The sequence below is a fragment of the Carassius auratus genome, chromosome 21 (assembly GCF_003368295.1).
Source record: "Carassius auratus strain Wakin chromosome 21, ASM336829v1, whole genome shotgun sequence".
Classification (NCBI taxonomy): Eukaryota; Metazoa; Chordata; class Actinopteri; order Cypriniformes; family Cyprinidae; genus Carassius; species Carassius auratus.
Window position 1 is genome coordinate 18,863,927 of NC_039263.1, and position 26,584 is coordinate 18,890,510.

Genomic DNA, 26,584 nt, shown 5'->3' on the forward strand with positions numbered 1-26,584 from the left:
CAATACTTGTACGCTGTTACATAATTAGCTAAATAATTAGACTTTATATTATTATGAAAGTTCCACATACATGGTTTTGAATCATTGGTTTGGCAATTTTTTTTAATGCACGACATATATATATATATATATATATATATATATATATATATATATATATATATATATATATATATATATATATATATATAGCGTATAAATAAATTTGAATTTATTGTTTTTTATAATGCATCATAATAACATAGTTCTTAATATTATATTATTATTAATTTTATTATCTTACGCTGTTTTGCATGTAATAATAATAATAATAAAAAATGTAAAACAACAGCGATTCTGATTGGCCCCTTGATGTTCCTCGTAGCCAATGAAACTGCACGTCACTGCTACGTGAAGGACTGTCAAGGCAACGCCAACAGCAGAGATTTGATTTCATGGGGCGAAAAGGGAGCTGTAAAAGTTTACAATGCAGCGTAATTTGTGTGGAAATGACAAGAGTGTAACCCAGCCAGCAGTTGTGGCATGAATGAACAGTTTCAAACGGGATTATTTCAGGAGCGGTCTTCAATTTCGCTGTCTTTAGTAAGTAAGCTACTGTATGCTAGCTAATTAGCATAATACTCTTCCACGTATAAACCAAACGCTAAAGAGGTTTTTTTTTTGTAAGATGTGTATGTTTTATTTGATATTTTTGTTCAACGGGTCTAAGCCAAACAGAATTCAACTGTTTTTATAAATTGACGTTGTTGTTTACAGTTTAAATATCTGCAACGCCCATAACACACACATGCATGTCATTCTGCTTCGATGACAGCATAAACACAGCGTCATATTTACTCAAAAAAGTTCAGGCTTTTTGACTGTTTTCTTGTTCTCAATCTGTCATGTAAAAAAAATAAAAAAAATTTAAATACAACTAAATGCAAGCTCCATAAACTGAGGGATTTTATGTTTTTAGAAATGGGAGAGAGTGAGAATAAGAATGAAGATCAATGCATGTATCCTGTAAGTATCATGCATCTTACTGTCTCTTTATTTTTTTGTTGCAGCTGGATTGTTATGCATTTGAATTAGTCATTATCAGTTCACATACTTTGTTGATTGTTCGTCCACTAAACCATTAAATGTAAAAACTGTACAGTATGGTGTTTGAAAAATGACCACAAACAAGTTTGACATGAGGACGAGTAAGTAATCACAGTGGTTTGAGTTTTGGTGAGGAATGTTGGATTAATGGTTGATCAGATATACCCCCCCTGTGTTTTTGTGTAAGACAGGAAGTAGCTGAGCAAGCACCGTCCTCTTTGAGTCTCATCTGAGCTCAACTTCTAAGTCTGAATTAAAAAATAAACAAAGATTTAAAAGAAACCCCACATGAGTTTTTTTTTTTTCTTTTTTTTTTTTAAACAAATTGTATTGTTATTTGGAACAAACGTAAATGCATTATAAATATATAAAAGGGTCTTTTATCCAGAGAGGTTTTTTTTTCAAACCAAAACATAGACATACTTGTGAATGGCTGTTTGTTTGTATATTGGTGTGTATTTCCTCAGGCTATTGGGAGTGAAATTCGTTCCCGCTTGCAGCAGTTTGTGGAGGAGAGGATGCAGACCACCATGGTACAGAAACTCACCGATATGTTCTCTGAATTAAAGGGATAGTTTACCCAATAATGACAATTCTGTCTCACCCTCATGTCATTCCAAACCCATAAGACCTTCATTCATCTTCAGAACACAAATTAAGATATTTTTGATCTTATCTAATTAATGACACTATTTTCATTTCTGAGTGAAGACCTGTTCACACCAAAAACAATAACTATATTGGCGTCCACACCAGTGCATGGTCATGTTCTGTTTATTATAAGTAAATGCTGCAGTTTTGTTGTCTGCTGCTTTAAATGCTCAAGCACTTTAATATCAGGTGGATTCTGATTGGCTGTCAATGTTTTTATCTTTAATCATTTAAAAGATTTTTATGTTTTCCCTTTGAATTTAGAACTGTTTTTAAAACCATATTTTCATCGTTCTCTGTGTGAACAACAGGCCTTTACTCTGGAAAGCTGTTTTCCCACATCAGTTTCCAGTTTCTCAGATCAGCTGTACAGATTATGTAACGAATTACAGATGTTTAAATCATGTGTGGGTTTAACAATACACCAATTTAAATGAGATGATTATTTCTTGCAGCAATTTGGCCAATAGTATTTGCTCTATTACTGAAAACACATTTTGATGAAAGTGAAATCAAAAGTTCGGTAGTAGAGGATGATGTTTATCAGTTTTCATGTAGTATCAGATAAATTCCCTTATCATACATTTCTGTGTCTTCTGTCTGTTCAAGCTCACGGGTGTATTGATCGGTGCAGTGGTGGCTATGTGTCTGATAGGAATCTCTGTGCTTTTTCTCTACCGCAGATATAAACTGGCAAGTATGTGTCACTTCTGTGCCCAAAACAGATTATTTCGCACTCTTATTAGAGTTTAAGTCCAAAGAACTGCATACTGATTTGAGCATCATGTTGTTTTTACATTGTTGTTCAGTTCTAATATTTGATTAAGTGTCTTATGGTCACACTGTTAAATGTTTTGGGGTTGGTAAACATTTTTAAAAGATGCTCACCAAGTCTGCATTTTATTTAATGACAATACAGTAATACTGTGGAATATTATTACCATTTTACTATAGTGAAAAATATAATTTATTTCTGTGATATAAAGTTGAATTTTCCCCAGCCAATACACTTTATTCTTTAGTGTCACAAGATCTTTCAGAAATCAATATGCTGATTAAAATGCTGTTTATTTCTATATTATATTTTTATCAATGTTGAAAATTGTGATAAATAATAGTGTTCAATTCTTTAAAAAATTCTCACTGACCACCAAACGTGTATGAATGTGTATATCTGATGTACTACTATTCTTTATTTATTTGCTTGTGTGTGTTTTAAGATCAACAGTCTGGTGTTCCTCGCTATCGCTTCAGAAAAAGAGATAAAGTGCTTTTTTATGGCAGGAAAATCATGAGAAAGGTGGGTCACGCCTCACTAAAATCCATTTGCTTACCTGTGATTTTGCACCCTGTTTTAGCTGGTGATTAATAATCAAGTTCACAGCAGTCTAATTGTGCTCCAAGATAAATAGCTGAGTGTTCAGACTCTGAATCTGTTGAGATTTGCTTCAGTACTCATTTTTATGTGTAATTAAAACTGACATCAACTAAAACTTCAGTCTTTCTCCACTGGAGGGCAGCATAGAGTGTGCTAATTGACATATGGCTGGCCTGTATGTGTGGCACCTGTATGACTAACAGCCTGATATTTTTATTTGCTCTCCATCCTCCACTTGATATTTCTATTTCTATCTTTCAGGTCCAGACCCTGTCCTCGACACCATCCTCCTCTTCATTGTCTAAGCAGCGCTCTCGGAAGAGGCCTAAAGTTCTTAGTATAGCACGCAGGTATGTTTAGCTACTTGCGTACCTAATTTTTACAGAACATGTGGCATCTCGTTTCATCGCCCACACAGTTTAAGTCAGGAGCTGTCTGATCAGTCCATCTTGTTTGACTCCTGCTATGATGTCATGCAGGATCTTGCGAATAAGGAAGGAGCCGCCCACTTTGCAGCCCAAAGAACCCCCTCCCTCTCTCCTGGAGGCGGATCTCACTGAATTTGATGTGCAGAGCTCAAACCTGCCTTCAGAGGTGCTCTACATGCTCAAGAACGTCAGGTGAACAACCCCTACCCTGTGGGGTCACATGATAGCGGCTGAACGGCATGCTGATCACATGGTAGAGTTCAGCCTAATGGAATGTCTGGTGTTCATCTAAAGTCGAATGTTGATCTGTTTCAGGGTACTTGGGCATTTTGAGAAGCCATTGTTTTTGGAGCTGTGTCGGCACATGGTGTTTGTGGAGCTGCAGGAGGGAGAAGGGCTGTTCAAGCCCGGGGATGATGACGACAGCATTTATGTGGTTCAGGATGGAAGGCTGGAGCTTTGCATTCATGAGATTGTAAGGATGAGTTTTAGAAGTACCTTTAGTAGTAATCCATAATAGAAGCCAGTTGTTTAGAGAATGTCAGTTGACTCATGCACATGACAAATGCACAATACACTTTACTACATTTTACTTAATAGCAAACTTATTAACTTATTTGTTAAGTTATCTCAGTTAAGGCTACATTTAACCCTAGGATAAGAACATTTTCTTACTTGTAATTCTGAGTGTAAGTCAGGAAAATAGGAAGTCTGTATATTTATATGTAAACTATATCAAAAATTATGCTGAATAATTAGTATATATAAATATATAATAAAACACACACACACACTACATGCATTTATACTGTTTGTGTGTGTGTGTGTGTGTGTGTGTGTGTGTATATGTATATATATATATTTTGTGATATTAGTTCATGAGCCCTTCGTTGGTCCTGAGCAGTTCAACTGCCTGCTGTTCTTCAGAAAAATCCTCCAGCTTCTGCACACTCTTTGGTTTTCCAGCTTCTTCTGCTTATTTGAACCCTTTCCAACAGTGACTGTATGATAGATGAGGAAGACATACAAAATGTGCAGGACTGGTATTGAAAAAACTTTTTTTCTTTAAATACATTAAATTACAAAAAGGAATTTCTTAGGGATAAATATCTACCTCATCTTCTACTCTAAAATAATGGGAAGCCATTAAAATAAAGGTTACAATTAACAACAGTGCCCAAAATTCAATTTACTATTTAACTATAAATCTAAATTATACAATTTCTATTTTTTGTTGAAATATAATAAAAAATGTCTTAACTTTATTCATAAAAGATTTATTTAAACATAAATTAAATAATCAAGACATCACTCTTACGTAAAGGAATATATAATGAAGTTTATAGTCTAATATTTCTCAAAATGAGAAATTCATTTCTCATTAAACTTCATTACTCTAGCAAATAACGAGCTTTAGACACTGATGACTTAATTCAGGTAAATGAAATGCCACATCAAAGAGCACCAAAACAGCATATATTGTCTGAATTTCCTGAAATAATTGAATGATTTGTTCGGTACGCATGTGTACTGAACTGAATGTGTGTACCATTACACCCCTGTTTAAAAAGGCTGTGAGTGTACCATTTTTAAGTGTGAAAAGGCAACTAATGAAATAGTGTTTTGTTGGGTTAAGTATCTTAGTGGTTCTAGATCTGGGCTGCTTATGGAAATGTTATGGGTTCGAGCCCCACAGCAACTGATTTATGAACAATCACCATCTTATCCTTGACTAACCTCAGGTTACTTCACCTGGTCCCTGCAAAGTGTAGGTCACTTTGAATAAGAAGTGTCAGCTAAATGGCAAATGAGTAATTAAACTTAGTGCCCTCCCCTCAATTTATTATATTATCTTTATGTATGTGTCTTTTAGGATGGCACAGAGCCTGTGGTGAAGGACGTGTTGCCCGGGGACAGCGTTCACAGTCTCCTCAGCATTCTAGACATCATTACAGTAAGTTCTCTGTCTGCCTTCCTGACGACTTATCCAGCTCCAGTGCACTGAGATTAATTTAGGATCTTCCCTTTTCCTCCAGGGTTATCCTGCTCCCTATAAAACTGTGTCTGCTCGTGCGGCGGTCAGGTCTACCATATTGCGTCTGCCTGCCTCAGCTTTCCAGTCAGTGTTTGAGAAATACCCAGAGACGCTAGTCAGAGTCATACAGGTACAGAGGAGCTTGAACTCTAACATGGCTGTCTGCAGCAATGTGACCTCTATCTTCCTGAACATCTGTCTCAACCACACTGTTATAATGGGCCATCCTCTACACTCTTTTTTTATTTTTATTTTAAATCCTCTATGTATCTTTAAAGCTCTATTTGAAAGCAAAATACACACGGTAGTTCTTCAAGGTAGCCAAGTAAGTGAATACTAGGGCTCCCACAAAATAAAAAAAATATGGATTAATCAACATAGTGATGTGAAAAGTTAGACTACATTGTCTACATTGCATATTAAACATCTTTAGTTCAAAAGAGCAAAGAAGTAATTTTACTGGATAAACACTGACATATTTGTGAGACTGCATACTGTTATTTACAGAAACAAGCATAGTAATTTACATAAATGACAATGTTAATTTGAGGCTTGTTTCTCTCTGTATAGATAATCATGGTGCGTCTGCAGAGAGTCACTTTCTTGGCACTTCACAACTACCTTGGACTGACAACTGAGCTTTTTAATCAGGTTGGAGAAAGAGTACACACGTGCATCTCAGCATTATTACTTTTAGGATCACACACACGCACTCTATCACTTCTAAAATATGTGCTTTCCTCACACACACACTCTCAGTGTTATTTCATGCTACGTTAACCCCCTTTGGCATAATCACTCCTGCGCTGGAGCCGTAAAACTCAGCTCGATTGAATAACATGGATCATAAGATCACGGCTTTTATTTAAAGGACACCGACTTTAACACCATCTGGGTGGAAATCTCCCATCAGCCATCACTGCATGTCATAGCACAACCCTTCACACATGTAACTCTCCCCTCATAGCGTGGACAAGCCGAGGGAGTTGTTCTCGTTTTGATTGAAGAAGTACTTTTGGCTTGTGCTGTGAATTTGAGTGCTCTCCCATCGGCTATAAATTAAATTTAGTCCCAACAGCAGGCAAGATTACGTGACAACACATCATAAACTCAGTGCAGTTCTCACATTTATCATTTTGTGATGTTATGCTTACCTGCACTTATACTTTACATATACATATACTTTACCATCAAATGGCAAACAAAAGCATAACAAAATCCCGTTACTCGTTTGAGCTGTGCAGCGTGGACTGTTTATCAGCTCTGACTGCAACGCAAACAAATCCGAGCTTAGAACAGCTTTACTCAGGAACCAAAGTTGATTTCGCATCACTGTTACTGCACAGCGCTGCAAGATCCAGTGAGAAGCACAATGAATAAAGGTTGCTGCAAGATCAACTGAGAAGCGTTCAAATTCTGCCCTGAAATCTCTGTTCTAAACAGACCAGACAGCGCTGACATATAAAACCAAGCAGTAATGCTAACTGGAACCATGGTGTTTTGGCTGAAATAGGCGAGTGTTATTACATTATTCTTTTCAGGGTTTGTACAGCCTTTTGAGAGAGAAATGTAATTTAAAGCTCCTAAACGGTCCAATTTAAATGTTATTTTCAATGGCATGACTAAAATATACTGTGGTGAAAAAAAAAAAAAAAAAAAAAAACTTTAAATCACCATTATAACCTGTAGATAGCAGCAGAGGAGCACTTATTGGCTTTTTAGTCATTAATTCATACTTTTTCCTTTGTTTTGAAATGATAAAATCACTATTATACACTCTTTTTGGTTTATTAAGTAAAAAATGTCACAGAGTGCTTTGAAAAACAAACTTTTGTTCAATTTGCGACTAAATCACACATAATCACTGAAGTTGTTGGTCGGTTTTATTTAAGACTATAGAAGAATAATGGTACATTTAATAAGAGTACAATATATGTCTTTTGTACATAAATATTAGATTTTGCTCATTACTGTTGTTAATAAAATACATTTTGTAAGCTTCTCGACTCAGAGCATGTAATATTATTAGTAACTGCACTTATTAATGCAAAACAATAGTAATTTTATAATATAGATACATTTGTAATATCTCTCTGAAATGAAAAGAATACTGCACATTGTAATTGTAACTTGTTTGAGTTTATCTTTATGTGGAGAAAGACATCAGACAGTCAATGGCTGTTATTTTAGACAAGTACAATTGTTGTATGTGTCCTAGATGCTTGTAAGTGTCTTCTCTTAAGATTGTGTGTGTGTGTAGGAGAGACAAGCAGTGCCGCTGTTCACAGTCAACAGTGTGCTCACTGAGGGGAGTCCCAGCAGAGTCCCACGCAGAGCCCACTTACAGATACAAACAGAAGACGAGCACCTACAGAGCTCCGGAGAGAACTTGACAGACTCAGGTACATGTTTGATTTTCATCTATTCTTTTGAGTCTGTTCTTTGCAGTGAGTGCAGTCCAAATAGTTCACAAATTGATCTGAAGTGTGTGTGTGTGTACACACATACAAACTTACATACACACACACACACACACACACACACACACATTTCATTAAATTTAATTCAGTAATAGTTCCTCCATAAATGTTTCTTGAGCACTAAATCTGCATATTATATATATATATTTTTTACAATAATATTTGTAATGTGTGTGTGTGTGTGTGTGTGTGTGTACACACATACAAACTTACATATATACACACACACACACACACATTTCATTAAATTTAATTTAGTAATAATTCCTCCATAAATGCTTCTTGAGCACTAAATCTGCATATATATATATATATATATATATATATATATATATATATATATATATATATATATATATATTTTTTTTTTTTACAATAATATTTCTCAGTATTACTGTTTTTACTGTATTTTTGATTAAATAAATGCAGCCTTGGTGAGCATAATTGGCATTCAAATACATTATTAAAATCCTTACCATCCAAGATGAGAACCATTTAAAAAAAAAAAAAGACTTTCCCTGACTAAAAGAGAAAACAAAAACTGCATTTGCAACACTGACTTTATGTATGAATATATTTTGCTTCTAGTTTTCTTGTAAGAATTTGATTTCAATCTAAAGACAGTTGTCCTGAAGTCAGAAGGGGCTTTTTTCACAAAAATACAGATTTACAGGAATATTGTTTTCTGGCTGTTTTGAGAGTGATATAAATGTCTCATCACTTAGATGGAGGGCAAGCTGGTTCATGTGAAAACACATCCACGGTCGCACGGAGGTCTCGCTCGGTCTCGATGCCTGTAGAGAGCTCAGGTAACAGATAACCTACCATCTGTCTAGCCACTCTTACTCACTCCACAGAAAAATGGCTCCTCTAGTACTAAACTCTGCAAACTTGATCTGTTTCCTATGTGTCCATATGCAGGAGTGGCAGGAAATGACCTGGACATGGCTTATGAACGGGCCCGTGTCACCATAGATGACTCTCCATCCAGTTCTGTCATTCACAAGGTTTTCATCTCTCTCTCTCAAAACCTATAGATCTCTACATATTAAAAAAACAAACAATCTTGATGATGTTTTATGTTCTTTAGTCCATTTTGAAGAAGACTGTGACCATGCAGCATGCTCCGTCCGCTGTGATTCACTACACAGACAATGCACCACACTCTGACGTTCCTCCTAGTAAAGTGGGCACCATTTTCCAGGCCGCCAAGAAGGATCTGCTGGGGATTATTCCGCTGCAGGTAAAAATACATCTCCATTAGTGGGATATGAGTTCATGGTTTATGTATGTTTGGATTGATTTATGTGTTTGTGTTGAATATTTTTATTGGGCTGTGTGTGTCCAGGACCCCAGTTTGCTGGAGGGCAGAGTAACGCTCCATCAAGTTAAAGCTGGATCTGTTGTAGCTCGCCAAGGAGATCAGGTCAGGCATCAGAAGATGCATATGAAATGGCTAAAAACCCAGTGAGCTGAATGCCTGTTTGCTGCCTATATTTGTTTACTGACTTAGAAGGGGGCATAATATTGTTTCCTTATTTCCTTATTTGACGTCGACTTTTTGCTTCAGGCGACGACCTGTGATGGCCAAAAATGCTGTCTAAATTGGAAGCTCATTAGATTTTAAAACCTAGCCAGTGAGAATAGCTAGACATTTCAATGGATTTTCTAATATGTTACTCTGTCCAAATGATTTGCTTGACTGTGTGTGGGTGTGTGTCCCTCAGGATGTAAGTGTGCAGTTTGTGATCTCTGGCACGTTGCATGTTCACCAGAGGATGATTGACCGAGAGGTGGACACGTGTCTGTTTGTGGCTCACCCAGGAGAGCTGGTAGGACAGCTGGCTGTATTGACGGGTGAGCCACTTATCTTCTCCGTAAGGGCACATCGGGACTGCAGCTTCCTGTCCATCTCGAAAACGCACTTCTATGAGTAGGTTTTCAGTCCACATTTCTAATGTTAGTCTAGATTTTTTTTTCTGCACAGTCTCTCTTATCTGACATAACACTAATATTGAATAGTTTGGTGTCAATAGGATTTTTTCAAGTAAATGGCATTCTATTGAACTTTCTATTAAAAAATAATCCTGAAAAACATTTATCACAATTTGCATGTGCAATGAGTCTCACCTGCACCATGTTACAGTAGAATAATACATAGTAATATATTACTGTTTAATCCGAATTTAACTGCTTGTTGACATTGGCAGGCAAAAAATGAACATAAACTCACTCTGGTTGCTGGTTTTAATGGTTCTCCAACTGACGTGTTGATTCACTCACATATTCAGGATCATGCGAGCTGAGCCCACAGTGGTACTGAATGTGGCTCATACAGTTGTAAGAAGGATGTCACCTTTCGTCAGACAGATTGATTTTGCCCTTGACTGGATGGCTGTGGAGGCGGGGAGAGCTGTCTACAGGTCCACTTCATTTCCTTACATATTTACTTGTAAAAAAAAATTTCACACTATTTATTTTCTCTCAACTTTCAACCTCTTTAAATTTACATTTGGTCATTTAGCAGACGCTTTTATCCAAAGCGACTTACAAATGAAGACAATGAAGCAATCAAAATCCACAGAAGAGCAATGATATGCAAGTGCTATAACAAGTCTCGGTTAGCTTAAGGCTGTACACATAGCAATAGTTTTTTTAAATAATATAATAAATAAAAAGAAAACAGATTGAATAAAAACAGATTAGAGCAAGTTAGTTTTAAAGGTCTTTTTTGCTTTTGTTAATTGTATAATAAATGAAAAGACAATAGATAAAATTCAAAAAGATTAGAAAGCTAGTTTTTTTGGGGATAAGGATTCAGCTACTCAGATTGAGTTGGGCATTTCATTCCACAAGGAGGAAACATTTAATTTAAAAGTATGTAAAAGTGGTTTTGTGTTGCTTCGGGATGGCACAATCAAGCGACGTTCACTTGCAAAATGCAAGCTTCTAGAGTGCACATAAGTCTGAAGTAACGAATTTAGGTAAAAAGGTGCAGAGCCAGTGGTGGTTGTGTAGGAAAACATCAATACTTTGAATTTTATGTGAGCAGCTGTTGGTAGCCAGTGCAAATTGATAAACAGCGGTGTGATGTGCATTCTTTTTGGCTCATTAAAAATTAATCTTGCTGCCGTGTTTTGGATTAATTGTAAAGGTGTGATAGAACGTTATAAAAGCATGTTCCAAAAGAAAGGCCCTGATCTTCTTGATGTTGAATAAAGCAAATCTTCAGGGCCGAGCAGTTTTAGCAATGTGGTCTGAGAAAGTCAGCTGATCATCAATCATAACTCCAAGGTTTCTGGTTGTTATTGAAGTAGTTATGGTTGATGTGCCTAACTGGATGGTGAAACAATAGTTTTGCTGGAACCACAAGCAGGTCTGGGCAAGGTTGAGTTGAAGGTGATGGTCCTTCATCCAGCAAGAAATGTCTGTTAGGCAGATGCAAGCAGCTATCGTCAGATTATCAGGATGGAATGAGAGTTAAAGTTTAGTGTCACCAGCATAGCAGTGGTATGAAAGCCATGTTTCTGAATGACAGAACCTAATGATGCCATGTAGATAGAGAAGAGAAGTGGTCCAGGAACCGAGCCCTGAGGCACCCCCCCAGTAGTTAGATGTTGCGACTTGGACACCTCACCTCTCCAAGATACTTTGAAGGACCTATCTGATGGGTAAGACTCAAACCACTGGAGTGCGGTTCTTGAGATGCCCTTTGCCAGTATGGTTAACAGGAGGAGCTGGTTGTTAACGGTGTCAAAAGCAGTGTACAGAACCAGCAAGATAAGTATTGGAGATTTGGAATCTGCTCTTGACATTCTTAGGACTTCAACAACTGAGAGCAAGGCCCTCGATTGAATGTCCACTTCTGAAACCAGACTGGTTGCTGTCAGTAGGTTGTTCTGTGTAAGAAAGGCAGAGACTTGGTTGAGCACAGCTCATTCAAGTGTTTTTGCAATGAAAGGAAGAAAGGAAAACGGGCTGTAGTCCTTAAAAGAGATTTAATAATATAAACAAGTATACTTAGTTTGATACTTGGCCAGATGTAACCTTTTAATTAGCAGGTATTCATTTTTTAAAAGCAGGTTTTTCATTTATTTCAGCTGCATACATTTGTAGTAAATCTTACAATGAAGACCAACTCTTTATTTACTTTGAAATTATACAGCACCATTAAAAAAAAAATTAATAAGAAATATTTTATTTAGCAAGGATGCATGTAATTAATCAAAATTCACAGTGAAGACATTTCACATGTTATAGAAGATTTCTATTTCAAATAAATTATGTCCTTTTTAATTTTGTATTCATCAAAAAATCCTAAAAAATATATCATGGTTTCCACAAAAAAAAAATTCTTTCTGAAGGATTATGTGGCATTGAAGACTAGAGTGATGGCTGCTAAAAATTCAGCTTTGCCATCACAGTAATGTTCCATTTTAAATAAATATAATACAAGTTATTTAAACTATTTTAATCAAATAAATTAAGCCCTGCTGAATGCAAGAGTTTATTTATTATTATTTATTTTTTTTACTTACTGATCTTAAACCTTTTTGAACTGTAGTATACATTCGATAAGCACCTATAAGTGTGTCATTTGCATGTCCTTATAGTTTTGGCCGTGTAGTGTATGCATTAATATGAAATGTCCTTCATAACAGTTTTCTAGCTCTCCTTAGAGGAGCTCCCAGATAAACTCTATTGTTAAGATCTTTTTCTCTCCTCTTTTCCTATGTCGCCTCTGTAAGAAATTTGGACAGAATACAATCTAATAAACTTGGCGATTTCTTTTTCTCTTCTGCCCCTCTGGCTGAGACAGATAAGCTTTCTCAGCATTTCATAAATCTTCTATGATAAACGACCCCATCCTTTCTCCCTCTTTTTCTCTCTCAGGCAGGGTGATAAGTCTGACAGTACTTTTATAGTGCTCAGCGGCCGCCTGCGTTCCGTCATCATGAAGGAGGATGGGAAAAAGGAGCTGACTGGAGAGTATGGTAGAGGAGATCTCATTGGAGTGGTTAGCTATTACATTTACATTTACATTAAGACATTTTGCAGACATGCATATGTACTATATAGCTATTCCACTTGCACAACATATATTTTGATTAGGGGTGTAACGGTTCACAAAATTCATGGTTCGGTTCGATACGATACACTGATGTCACGGTTCGGTTCGGTTCGGTTCGATACGTTTTAGATACAGCAAAATGTAAAAACATCTCAACTTTTCAGAATGCCGCAAGCGCACCGCGGGTCATGTGACAAGAACCAACCAATCAGCTTCATCCTTTCCCGTAACAACGTTGAGAGCTCAGCCAAGATGAAGGAACAGCTGATCATAGTTGTATATGGATTGCAATTTTGAAATAAATTCAGTAGCAGAGCTACTGCAAGCGATTTTTAGAGCTGCAAATCCATTTATCCTTCGCTGAAATTTCCGCGTCTCATGGAGAGAGCACATCATTGTTGCTTAGCAAAGACAGACGCCTCAGGAGAAAGACGCGCTTAGCGTTTTCCATGCGTTTTTAGGCACGATATGTGAACGGCCCCTAAGGCGCTCGCTCACTCAGCACGCGCTGAAGGCTCGTTGCAAAATGTCTAATGCATTTAACAGACCAGAAATATAAGATCTGGTGTTTGGGTTGGATTCCCTGTAAGCTATAGTGTCTAAATGCTGCAGGGATAGTTTGCTGCGTGCATGTTTCTCCTTTTTTTCGTCTTTTCCCAGATAGTACTGACGCATATATCCCAGATATTCCCGCTGTTTTTTTTTTTGTTTTTTTTTTGTAATCCCGCTGGTGTACCCTGTCATGTTGCAGATGCGACATACCGTTGTTTATTTATCCACCACTCTCTTGCCATCACCATTATAGCTTAAAGGGAATCCAAAGTGCACCCAAACACCAGACCTGTTGGTTATTGGAGGATCTTCTCATTTCTAGTCTGTTAAACGCATTGGCTATTTTGCAACGAGCCTTCAGCGTGTACTGAGTGAGCGAGCGCCTGCTGAGTAGCCTAACATAAACATATAAGATGGTGTTTTTTTCTTCTTCGGGAGTGTCAGGGGCGTTGCCTGTTACGTTGTTTGGGTTATTGGGCTACCTTGTTGAACGCATATCATTATATTTCTTTCTCTCTCTTTTTTTTTTTTTTTCAAATATAATTAATTACTCCAACGAACCGTTCGGTATACATAATGCGTACCGCGTACCGAACCGAAAGCGTCGTACCGAACGGTTCAATACGAATACGCGTATCGTTACACCCCTAATTTTGCTATATTAACTTATTGTCCTATCTCTCTTCTATTTAGCTCCTTTATTACCATAAAAGCACTTATATTTAGTCAAGATTCTAAAGAGCTGTATAGTCACCAATCTGCATCCGAGATCAGTTTTCATGATTGTACCTTGAGTTTCATAACCTTTCATAACTTTAGATTTTTCTAAGATGACTCAAAGATGAATCAGATATTTTTCCATGTTACATAATGCTGCATATTGTATGCACTATATAGAAAGTGGCCCTATTTTATGTGCAGCATCTCTTAGAATAGCTTTGGTGACATTTACTGGCGTTGATGTATTCAGTAAATTTGTGCCACCTAATCATGTGAGCATCAGAGAAAATAAACTCTGTATCTCCCAGGAGATTCCCCTCTCTCGTCATTCATAATGTTTTATTGTGATTGGCTGATGCCTTTTTGCGTCTCTGTGGTGACGCCTATGCTGCTAAGAATACCTGTCCATGTTGATACCATGGTTACATTGCTGGGAGAACAGTGGTGGTTCATTGTCCATGGACGTGAGTGATGTGAATGAAGGCCTGATTTGTAGATCCAAATTTAGCCTCAATCTACGTCATGGATTTTTATTAGTACAGATCTTTGCTCTTTTCTGAGCAAAAATATCTTGTCTTAGTAACATAAATATATGTCTAAATAGTGAGATAAATGATAATTCTCTCATCATTAAAGCTGTATTCATTCATTCATTCAATCATTCACACTTTACAACTTCACCTGCAGCTCAAAGTGCTGTCTAATCAAAAAACACTTCATTAAAACACACAACTTAAAACAAGACACAACCTACCAGCAGCAAAAACTAACCCACCCTGTCAAGGCTAAAGACAAGAAGTAGTTTTTGACTTTAATTTTAAAAGAGGTGACCTCTCTTATTTCCTGAGGAAGACTACTCCAGAGCCTCGGCCCCGCAACAGCAAAGGCCTGATTTTCTTGTGATCTTATTATTTTCTTTTTAGTGAATAACATCTTTCAGTGTAGCTTTGTATGACTAGGATTAGTAATAATTATATTGCATTATTTTAGTATTATTAATATACTATTATTTATTACTATTTATTAATATTTTGAACTAGCTTTTATTTTATTTTAAGATTTAGTAATGTTGTTTTTGTGAATATATATATATATATATATATATATATATATATATATATATATATATATATATATATATATATATTATACATTTTTTAATTTATTTTTATGACAGTTTTAGTTATATTTCAACCTGAACTACTTTTTTTTTTTTAAAGCTTTTCAAGTAATTTTTTTTACTTAATTTATTACACTTTTATAAAAAAACAATTTTGTAATAAAAGTTTCTTTGAACAGTAAGTTTGTTTTTGTTTATATATATATATATGTGTGTGTGTGTGTGTGTGTGTGTGTGTGTGTGTGTGTGTATATATATATGTATATATATGTGTATATGTGTATAAAGCTTTTAATATATTTTCATTTCAGTTTTAGTACTTCAAACTGAACTATTTCTATTTATTTAACATTTCTAATAGTTCAAATTACATAACGCTAGAGTCATATGAACCACCCTATTTTGGGGGATGAAATGTCCCTTCTAAGGTTCTTCACAACAAATATGTGTTAAAAATAAAATTAAGAATATAAAAAAATTATTCATTTTAGGCAATACATTTTTTCTGATGTAATTGTTTCAAAGTCAATCAATGCATTGTTTACATGCATTATATTGTGAATGTGTGTGTGGGAATGCAGGTGGAGGCTCTGACCCATCAGAACAGAGCAACTACTGTTCATGCTGTTCGGGACTCCGAACTGGCTAAACTACCTGAGGGCGCTCTCATTTCCATCAAGAGAAAATTCCCACAGGTATGTCAGCCGCACTGCATTTGCTTTAGAGCCAGAAACTACAGTGATGAGAGTTTCTCTGGGCCTGTATAAATTCATTTTTTTTCTCTTTATTTGATCTTATTAGGTAGTTACAAGGCTCATTCACCTGCTTGGACAGAAGATCCTGCAGCAAGTTAATGGACCTTTGACAGGTGTGTGTGTTTGTGTAAAAGTGGTCATGTATTCATCTCCTGGATTAAACTCCAAGGTTTCTAGACTTACTATACATACCGTATTTTCCGGACTATAAGTCACACTTTTTTCATATTTTGGCTGGTCCTGCGACTTATAGTCAGGTGCGACTTATTTATCAAAATTAATTTGACATGAACCGAGAGAAATGAAACAATAGAAAACATTACCGTCTCCAGCCGCAAGAGGGTGCTCTATAGTGCTCAGTGCTCCTGTAGTCTACACTGAAGACATAGAGCGTCCTCTCGCGGCTGTAGACGGTAATGTTTTGTATGGGTTCTTGGTTCTAAAAAAATGTGACTTATAGTCCAGTGCGACTTGTTTTTTTCCTCATCATGACGTATTTTTGGACTGATGCGACTTATACTTAGGTGCGACTTTAAGTCCAAAAAATACGGTAACTAATTTGTGTTTGGTTTTTTAACGTCCAGCTCGCAATTCAGCTCTACACACCCCTGGCAGTAAATGGGACGTTGGAAACCCTGCCTCAAACCTGGCCACTGTCACTGTGCTCCCAGTATCAGAGGAGGTTCCTCTGACTGCGTTCACCCTGGAACTTCAGCATGCACTCTTGGCTATCGGTGAGGATGCTGTATTTAAATAGGCTTTGTATCAAAAAGATGATAAGGTTTACAATTGGAAAGAAGGTTTGAGTCAAATTTATGTCTTCCAGGCCCAACTCTTCTCTTGACTAGTGACATCATCAAACAACGCCTCGGGTCTGCTGCATTAGACAGGTACGGTATCAAACTGTCATTAGAAAATAGTTTGCAATGTTTATATGGCATCAAATATTCGTTTATATAAACATGTGGCCTCTTCATCTATCCGAATATGTAAATTCACTGTTAATGCATGTTGATTTTTAGGTAGAGTGTGTTTCGGCTGCCTGAAAAACAACACCACACTCATCTTTATTATTTTTTCACATTAAAGTAGTCGTTTGATGAGCGAGATGAAAGCAGTTTTGTGATATGGAAATGAACAACACAATTAACCCCATAAATAAACAGTCCGCATGAGTCCTGTCCCTCTAACCCAGCATGAGATCTTCCCTTCCTCTCTGTTGCTGATGTTTGTTTCTGTTCTGGTTTGAGTTAGGTGTTTTCTGTTTAAGTTTAATTTATAAAACCTTTAAGTGCCCATACTGGCCTGCTTTCTGTCAAGAATATTGACAAGCTCTCATCCATCACATGTTTATTGGACAGTTTAGCAGAAATAGATGGAACAGAGAATGGATCCAGCACATATTCATCAGTAGCTATAACAGGACTCTAGACTGTAATGCTTGCACATTTGCAAAAATAGGATCTGTATAAAATCTAATACTCATTAGAAACTCAGACTTTGTAGCAATGCCTTTGTTGAATTTCACATGGTGTCAGATGAAGCATTTCATTGGTCAAAAGGTGTGGAAACCTGCAGCGTTTCACGTGTTCCATAAATTAAAGTTCCCAAATAACTCAAGTTATTTGAAACCTCAATATATCATATTAGTCATTGCAGTCTTATCTGTAGTCTCACTGTCCAACTTCCATCTGTGAGGAATGGAACAATTCTAACCTGACTCTTGTTTATATAAATGGCATAAGTTTAACAATTTGTTTATCTACATTTTTAGATCTAGGGAACAAATCAGTTTATTTGCAGATACCATGAGAAGTAGCTGAAAATAGTCTCTCTCTCTCTCTACTCCAGTGTGCATGAGTACAGGTTGTCGAGTTGGCTGGGGCAGCAGGAAGACATCCACCGCATAGTCCTATATCAGACAGATGTGTCACTCACTCCATGGACTCAGCGCTGCATCAGACAGGCCGATTGCATCATCATCGTGGGACTGGGAGAGCAGGACCCCGCCGTGGGAGAGGTATGATGGTGTTACATCATCACAGAATGAAAAACGCTTACATGAACTGGTGCTAAACTTCAATTACCAAGATTCAGAGTTCCACTGGAAATAGAACTCTTTAATATAAGAGCTCTTCTGACTCAAACGGAATGGGTTTCAAGGGCCTGTAATTTATCATTCGCTCAGGATGGCAGGTACTTTTATAGGTTGAACCCAAAATATATGAAGTTGTTTGAACCATAACACACTGAGCTAAAAATGGCCCCTACTCTTCTGTACTGTAAGTCACTGCTGAACTGCTCGGATCACAGGCAGTAATCAACCATGTTGGCGGGACTCCAGTTGAACTGCAGGATTTACTCAGTTCTTTTCCTAGAGAGCGAGAGATTAATCACTTACGTGCGGGAGGGAGAGCGTTTTTTATTATATCCAGGGGTTTTGACGGTCAGGCCTGTGCATTTGAAGTTGGATCAGAGGTCTGGGGTTAAGCAACATTCCTATTCATCATAAATCCTGCAGGCTTTAAAGAGTACGGCCACTATAGCACTGCTCCTTGAATCAAGGACTCAAAGCTCAGATGTTTTAAACAAGTCTGAAATGGGTAATTGTACTCTCATGAAAAGAATGGAGAGAGTGGATGTGGGTGTTCTCTGAAACGCACATCGGCCCGTCCCAATCAATAATTATTCTTTAGAACAAAATGACCTTCTGAAAGAAATGGATATATTTCTATTACATTTATGGATTAGGTCTGCATTCAATGCATTGCATTAAAGAAAATTATTTTATTATTATAATGCATTTGGATGGACTGTTGTGTAGTTTTGAAAGGATGATATTCAGACGTCTCTCTGTCTGTCTGTCTCTTTGTCTCTCAGTTGGAACGTATGTTAGAGGGGAGTGCGGTGAGAGCGCAGAAACAGCTAGTGTTGTTGCACCGCGAGGACGGCCCTCCTCCCAAAGGAACAGCCGAATGGCTCAACATGCGGAGCTGGATCTCCAGGCACCTTCACCTGTCCTGCCCCAGAAGGGTCTTCTCCAGGAGGAGCCTGCCAAAATTGGTGCAGCACTCAATATTACATCATGATTGACTGAAATAACTGTATTTTTTTTTTTTTACATTTTATGCACCATTTTTTCACAGTCCCACTTGAGTGAAGAAAAAAAATGACTATTACATTTTAAAGTATACATTTGTTAGCAATCTATGCATTTCAGACACTTGATATTCCTGACAAGTTTCCCAAGCTGCTGCTGGTGTGTCCTTGAGCTCCAATGACTTGTGTCATAGCAAATCTTAGTCTTGTTCAGGATATAACAAGAAAAGAAACCACAAAGTAAAACTAATTACATACAAATCTTTAACAAAGACCTTGAAGAAATAAAACTGGCCTCTTTTCAATCTGCTTCATAGTTGAGATGGGAATCAAGACAATTAAATTTTTTTATGAATAACAACAAAACAATGTTATCAATAAAATTACACTGTTTTAGATTAACTTCTTAATAACTTTTTTCCAGTAGTAGCTATCAACTTGAGTTTTGTGGGCAGCTCTATTAATGGTTTGAGAATGTCTGACTCGAGACCAAGGTCTTGTGAGATTGAGAGTGTTTTATGGTGAGATTGGAGAATGGAGAGCATTTCCAATTCCAGGATCCACCAATGTTGATATTTTTTTTTATTATGAAATGGACCCAGACTTTTCATAACTTGCTATTCTTCAGTCAGTTCCTGAAATACATAAACTAGTCTAATTTGAATCTGAAGAGTACAATTGCAGATTTATTAACCGCTAGGTGGTCAGACTAGACCTCAAGCCAGTCTTAACATAGTGGCGAAGCTCAGATAACCAGCCCCTGATATCTGGCATGGTGTTGATCGAAGTTCCTGTGTCATTTGTGTTTTCAGAGAGAAATGTACCAGCGTGTGTTCCAGAAACCCGCAGACCGTCACTCTGATTTCTCACGTCTGGCCCGTGTTCTTACGGGAAATGCCATTGCGCTGGTGCTGGGTGGCGGAGGAGCCAGGTATTCACTTTTTACATCTCGTAAAAAACAAAAATTAAAAAATTTAAGTGAAGAAAAAACACCTCCACTATTTTGAATGCAGATCCTCACTCCCACTCTTGTTGATACTACTGTGCCATTTTCTGTTGAAAGCCCTTTACCACCCCCTCTCGGGCTTTGTTTGACCTCTTTCCTCTGTTGCTCTCTTTCTGTCAATTTAATTTTTTCTGACAGCTTCTGTTTGTCTATTCTGTCTTTTTCGTGGTTGGCAGGAGGTGTTTAAAGGTTGGTTGCTGTTTTCTCCCTTCTTTCCTTTGTGTAGTAACTGATAGTTTTAACTCAGCCCAGTTTCTTTTAGGGTTGAAAACCCCTATAGTGTTGTTCAAAAAGAGAACAACACAATGCTCATTCAAGTTGTCAGTTTAATCAAGCCATATTTAATTATTTTGGACCAATAGAACAGAACAAGAAAGGTTTTGTATAGATTGACCTTGTATCACTGGGTTTATTTGCCCCCTCACTCCCTTCTTCACATCTTACTTCTTTCAGGGGCTGTTCTCAGGTGGGCATCATTCGAGCATTGAGTGAGGCGGGAATCCCCATTGATCTGGTGGGCGGCACCTCTATCGGATCCATGATGGGCGCGCTGTATGCAGAGGACCGCAGTTACAGCAGTATGAAGATCAGAGCCAGAGAGTGGGCAATGGTGAGAAAGCACTCTAATGTAAAACACTCAAAATCCTGTGATGAACCTTAGCTGCTTTTTTCTATTCCCTTTTTAATATCTTTATCCTTTTTCTTTCTTTTGTATTGTTTTCTGTTCCCTTTTCCATTTCAGATTTCCCATTTCTTATGTTTTTTCTTTTATATTATTTTTTAATTTCCTTTACTTTTATAATTTTTACCCTATAATTTTTTATTTTATTTTTCCTTTTCTTTCCCTTTTCCTATTCTTTATAATCTTTTTACAGTCTTTTTTCACTGTTTTGTTTTACTAATTTTTAATTCAGTTGCTCATTTACTTAACCTATTTATTTTTTTTCTATTTTCTATTCATTTTCCCTTTCTTTTAATTACGTCTTTTTAATTCCTTTCCATATTTTTTTATTTCTTGTCCTTTTTCTGTTCATTTTTCTATTCTTTTTTATTTTTATTTTTTATTTTATTTTTCTTATTCATTTTCATTTCCTTCCTTGTTTTGTATTCTTTTTTCTTTATTTTATGCTATTCCTTTTCCTTTTTCGATTTATTTACTTTCTTTCTTTTTACGACTTCTAATCTGTTTCTTTATTTTTCTTGCCATTTAAAAGCCACCTAAATTGGACACAATAAAGCTGACTTTGTTTCTCTTTCCTCTGCAGGAAATGACATCAGTGTTTAAGAAAGTGCTGGACTTGACCTACCCTGTCACTTCAATGTTTTCCGGTGCTTCATTTAACTCTAGCATTAATGCAGTCTTCAAGGACAAACAGATAGAGGTAGCAAAATGGCTGTTTTTGGCTCAAAAAAACCTACACTGGATCAAAATCTGCCAAATTTAGCAGCTTAAATGTGTTTGGCTTGTTTACAGGATCTCTGGATCCCATATTTCAACATCACCACAGACATCACTGCTTCCACAATGAGAGTGCACACTGATGGTCAGTACTGCCACACAAACCATTTATGAGCCTCTGCTTAACCTGGATAAATGTCTGACGTTTCCTGTCCCTCCATCTCAGGCTCCCTGTGGAGGTATGTGCGTTCTAGCATGTCTCTTTCTGGTTACCTGCCACCACTGTGTGATCCAAAAGATGGACACCTGCTCATGGACGGAGGCTACATCAACAACCTGCCAGGTGTGTAGTAGGACATTAGCTCTTTCCCCCCTGACAATCAAATCCCAGTATACCATGACAAACACACTATTTTGAAGATGCATGTGTTAAAATAATGTAGCCAGTTAACTAATGGCATAAAGTCTTGGCCAAGATTATTTGGCTCATTCTGGCCAAGGACCGCCCACTTAGACAGGAAAATCTATCTGGGGGATGGTTCTAAAATAGTCGAAACCCCAATAATAAAACTTTTGTGAAAGTTTGAGCCATTTTTGTGTGCAATTTCCATATGACATTCAGTGAATAGACTGTGGGTGGACTTGAGTGTGCCAGATATTGCTCAGTCCACTGAGTTTATCAGATCTCAGGAATTGGGTAATTTTGTTTTTTTTGCAATAATGGAGGTTCATTGTTCCTGATGGTGTTGCCTTCTCTTCCCGTTTCAGCGGATGTGGCACGCTCCATGGGTGCTAAAGTGGTTATTGCTATCGATGTAGGCAGCCAAGATGAAACCAACCTCACCAACTACGGGGACGCCCTTTCTGGCTGGTGGCTGCTATGGAAACGGCTCAACCCACTGGCTGAGAAAGTCAAGGTGAGGGAGACATTAGCCAAGCGTAATGTTTACTTAATTAGTTGTGTCTAGTATGTGAGGCAAGCATCACCATTACTATTGCTTGTACTTGTATCAAAGGTGTGGCTACATTTGCTGTGCATCATATATCAATCCACTATTAACAATAGACAATAGGCCTTTTCTTGCCTGGAAAATTTTGCTTATATGACCGAACCTTAAGTGTCAACTTTTAGTGATTTATTAAATGTTGACACAAGACTTGCATCATCAAATGAATGATTCTGCAACTTTTGCAAATGGAGAAGAGGTATGTTGTTAGCTATCGGATTTATGATTTTTACCAGACGATGATAAAACAGCAAAAATATCCTATAGATTTTCATAAAAAGGCGACCTGAGCCATATACCGTATTTTCCGGACTATAAGTCACACTTTTTTTCATAGTTTGGCTGGTCCTGCGACTTATAGTCAGGTTCAACTTATTTATCAAAATTAATTTGACATGAACCAAGAGAAAACATTACCATCTACAGCCACGAGAGGGCGCTCTATGCTGCTCAGTGCTCCTGTAGTCTACACTGAAGACATAGAGCGTCCTCTCTCAGCTGGAGACGGTAATGTTTTCTCTTGGTTATTGGTTCTAAATAAATGCGACTTATAGTCCAGTGCGACTTATATATGTTTTTTTTCCTCATCATGACGTATTTTTGGACTGATGCGACTTATACTCAGGTGCGACTTATAGTCCGAAAAATACGGTATAGAATGTTATTAACTAGCAATCACACTGAAAACATTTGTGGCAACCGCATTTGCATGCACATCTTCTGAAATCATTAAAATCTATTATTTTCTTTTTTTTTTTCTTTTATTCAAAATGTTCCAGGTGTTGAATATGACTGAGATCCAGGCCCGGCTGGCTTATGTGTGTTCAGTGAGACAGCTTGAATCTGTTAAGAACAGCGACTACTGTGAATACATCCGACCTCCCATCGACAGATACCGCACACTTGAGTTTGGCAAGTTCGACGAGATCAGCGTGAGTTTTATCTCCTCTGCTTTTTCAGCTTCTCCACTCAAACATTCAGTCTTTGTTCTGCGCTTCTATTGTGTTTGGTGCGCATATAGGAAGTGGGCTACCAGCATGGGAAGACGGTGTTTGACGTGTGGTGCAGGAGTGGCGTGGTGGAGAAGATGATGAAGGACAGACATCAAGAGGAATTCCACAAAACCCAGAGCAACAATGTGAGCCCGGATCACCTGAAAGAGGGCCTATTGAATTGTAATGTGTGTTGAAACAGTTCCTCTCTTCAATTTAATACTGTTTTTGCAGTTTGTGACCTGTCCAAATGCTTCCTTCACTGATCTGGCTGAGATCGTCTCACGGATTGAGCCAGTCAAACCAGCTCTTGTGGATGGTAAATCAATGTTAAACCTTATAAGTTTACCTTTTAAAATCACATTTGCCAGTTGTTTTCTGGGATTGTTGCCATAAATTCCCAGCATATTGATCGGTTTTTGGCTTCTGCTTGGATGTCATTTAGTGTTGTGTGATTTGTGTACTAACGTCATTAGGCTAATGGGTCGGAAATATCTCCATCTTTCCCACAGATGAATCAGACTATCACACCGACTATGAAGAGGAGATGGCAGAGAGTGCTCTGTCAGACATTGAGCTTTACAACCATTACAGTGAGCAAACGGAGGAGGAACTGACCGCAGACACTGTAAGTCTCACACACATATGCAGGCTCAAAGGGACATCATGTCCAGCTCATCTTGCACCAAAACAGTTCTAATTTAAGGTTTAAATAAAAAATATTAGCATTTTTCACCACTCTGATTCCAGTAGCTGTTGTTTACCATTATTTGACGCATCTAATCATACATTTTTATAATTTTATTTCTTTTAGATCCACTTTTAATGTTAGTGGTTAATGGTTTCCTAAATCATTTATTTAGAAAATCTTCCACTTTCACTCTGAAGTTACAGTAGAACACCCATAGCTCTCAGACATTGAAATGTCGACATGGAGAACTTATTTTAATGTGTGCATCACATTGACGATTTCTAAATGACTTGTTTGGGGTCAGTAATATTTTGTTTTATTTTATTTTATAATACTTTTATGGAAAGGGACAGTAAAAACATATATAATGTCATGGAAGATTTCTGTTGTAAACCAGTTTTTCTATTCATCAAAGAATCCTTAAAAAATGCTTGATATTTAAGCAGCCCGACTGTTTTCAGCATGGATAATAAGACATGTTTCAAGCACCAGATCAGCATATTGGAATGATTTCTCATGGATCATGTGACTCTGAAGACTAGAATAATGGCTAATGTCACAGAAATAACCAAAAAAATTACCAAATTTATTTAATTTGTAATAATATTTTACTATTACTGTTTCACTGTATTTTGATCAATTAAATGCAGCCTTGCTGAGCATAAAAACTTCTTTTTAAAAACAATTAATTGTACTGACCTCAAACTTTTGAAAGGTCTAAATCAAATGAGAAAAAGTAGAAAAAATCTTAGTCCTATAAAATCTTAAAACTATTCTGATTGATTGATGCTTATACCCAGGATGAAGAATTCGAGAGGTCTCGAAGGCAGCGTGTGCGTTCTGACGTGGAGATCCTAGGGCCTGTGTCCTCCAAAACACTACAAACCTCCAGTCCCAACAGTCCTCCGACCCTCCACAACCGAAAAACCAAGGATTGAAACCCCTCCACCCAGACCACTGACGCAGATATCAGCATGGCAGTGAACAAACACTGACACTCCTGTGATTTTGTCTATTTACACAAGCCTTTTTCCCCATCTCATACAAAAATCCAAAGAAAACATCTATTGCACTGCAAGTTTAAGATGGACATGCTGGGTAGCATGGCAAATAAAACTGACCTTGCATCTGAGCAGAAAACTCAAGACGATCCCGGAGTCTGTGAAGTTTCATGCTGATTTTGAACTCTTTCAATTGCCATGTGTTATCTTTACTCTGTCTTGAGTTACCGGTTACTCAGTAGAGGAGGAAATTCAGTGATTGAGATGATCACCTAAAACATTGTCTTTACAAACAGATTGGATTGCATGGTCAGTTGATTTTTTTCTTCTGTCAATGAAAGTAGCAGAACAGAGCAAAATAATGATTTGGATTTAGTGATATTGAATGTGAATCCTCTATTTATAAGCTCAGATGACTGATGTTGAAGTTTTGTTTCATTTAAACCCTGAAAGACTGTTTGGCAAGTCGATTTGTCCCACAGCTTGGCTGTTTCATGCAGGACAGAGACTCTTAGCTCATGATCAGTGGACAGTTGAGTGATCGAGTGACCAGTGTCGTATATCATACTGAATGTGTCTGATGAGTTAATCACACCTCATTTAATCAAACAAAACACATCAGAAAAGCAAGCCTATCAATGCAATATTTTTTATATTTTTTGTTTTGAAAAATTGCCTTATGATACCTATAGTGCCTCTTTTAACCTTAATACTATCCATATAAAACAATGGGAGTTTGATAATTGTTCAATAATATATTAACAGTCTAACCACAATGCCAGTATTGATTATTATGTATATGTAAGGTATTGTCTGAGTTTTGATTCTGCCGCTATGACTGACATTAATTTGGAGATCTGTGGTAACGCCAGTCTTCTGGAACCATTGTAATGTTGTGTGCCAATATTGTCATTTAAATCTGTCGTAACAAAAGAAAGCACTTATATTGTCAGCGTTGATTGTTTAGGGTCAGTTTGTTCCCAAAGTTAAAGAAACCTAAGTATGGGCATCTTAGGAACCAAATGAGAAAATACAGTTGTTTTCGTATGATGGGAGAATCTAGTGTCACACGTCTTAATATGATGATTCATAATAAACTGCATTTTGTCTTTG

At 37.1% G+C, this 26,584-nt stretch overlaps 1 protein-coding gene across 1 annotated transcript; it reads left to right on the top strand.

The window, feature by feature from the left end:
* The first annotated feature begins 397 nt into the window (after nucleotides 1-397).
* LOC113038809 (patatin-like phospholipase domain-containing protein 7) lies at nucleotides 398-26,584 on the top strand. Its single transcript, XM_026196484.1, has 36 exons — nucleotides 398-582; nucleotides 959-1,005; nucleotides 1,554-1,619; nucleotides 2,347-2,434; nucleotides 2,958-3,037; nucleotides 3,377-3,465; nucleotides 3,595-3,735; nucleotides 3,859-4,018; nucleotides 5,417-5,497; nucleotides 5,580-5,708; nucleotides 6,149-6,229; nucleotides 7,839-7,980; nucleotides 8,784-8,867; nucleotides 8,980-9,065; nucleotides 9,149-9,301; nucleotides 9,407-9,484; nucleotides 9,786-9,991; nucleotides 10,350-10,481; nucleotides 12,952-13,075; nucleotides 16,103-16,216; nucleotides 16,323-16,389; nucleotides 16,861-17,010; nucleotides 17,103-17,166; nucleotides 18,128-18,296; nucleotides 19,157-19,339; nucleotides 20,188-20,306; nucleotides 20,835-20,991; nucleotides 21,647-21,763; nucleotides 21,856-21,925; nucleotides 22,007-22,123; nucleotides 22,549-22,697; nucleotides 23,567-23,719; nucleotides 23,809-23,925; nucleotides 24,014-24,098; nucleotides 24,292-24,407; nucleotides 25,271-26,584. Exons 2-36 carry the CDS (start codon nucleotides 961-963, stop codon nucleotides 25,406-25,408), a joined length of 4,050 nt encoding a protein of 1,349 aa, XP_026052269.1. The 5' UTR covers nucleotides 398-582; nucleotides 959-960; the 3' UTR covers nucleotides 25,409-26,584.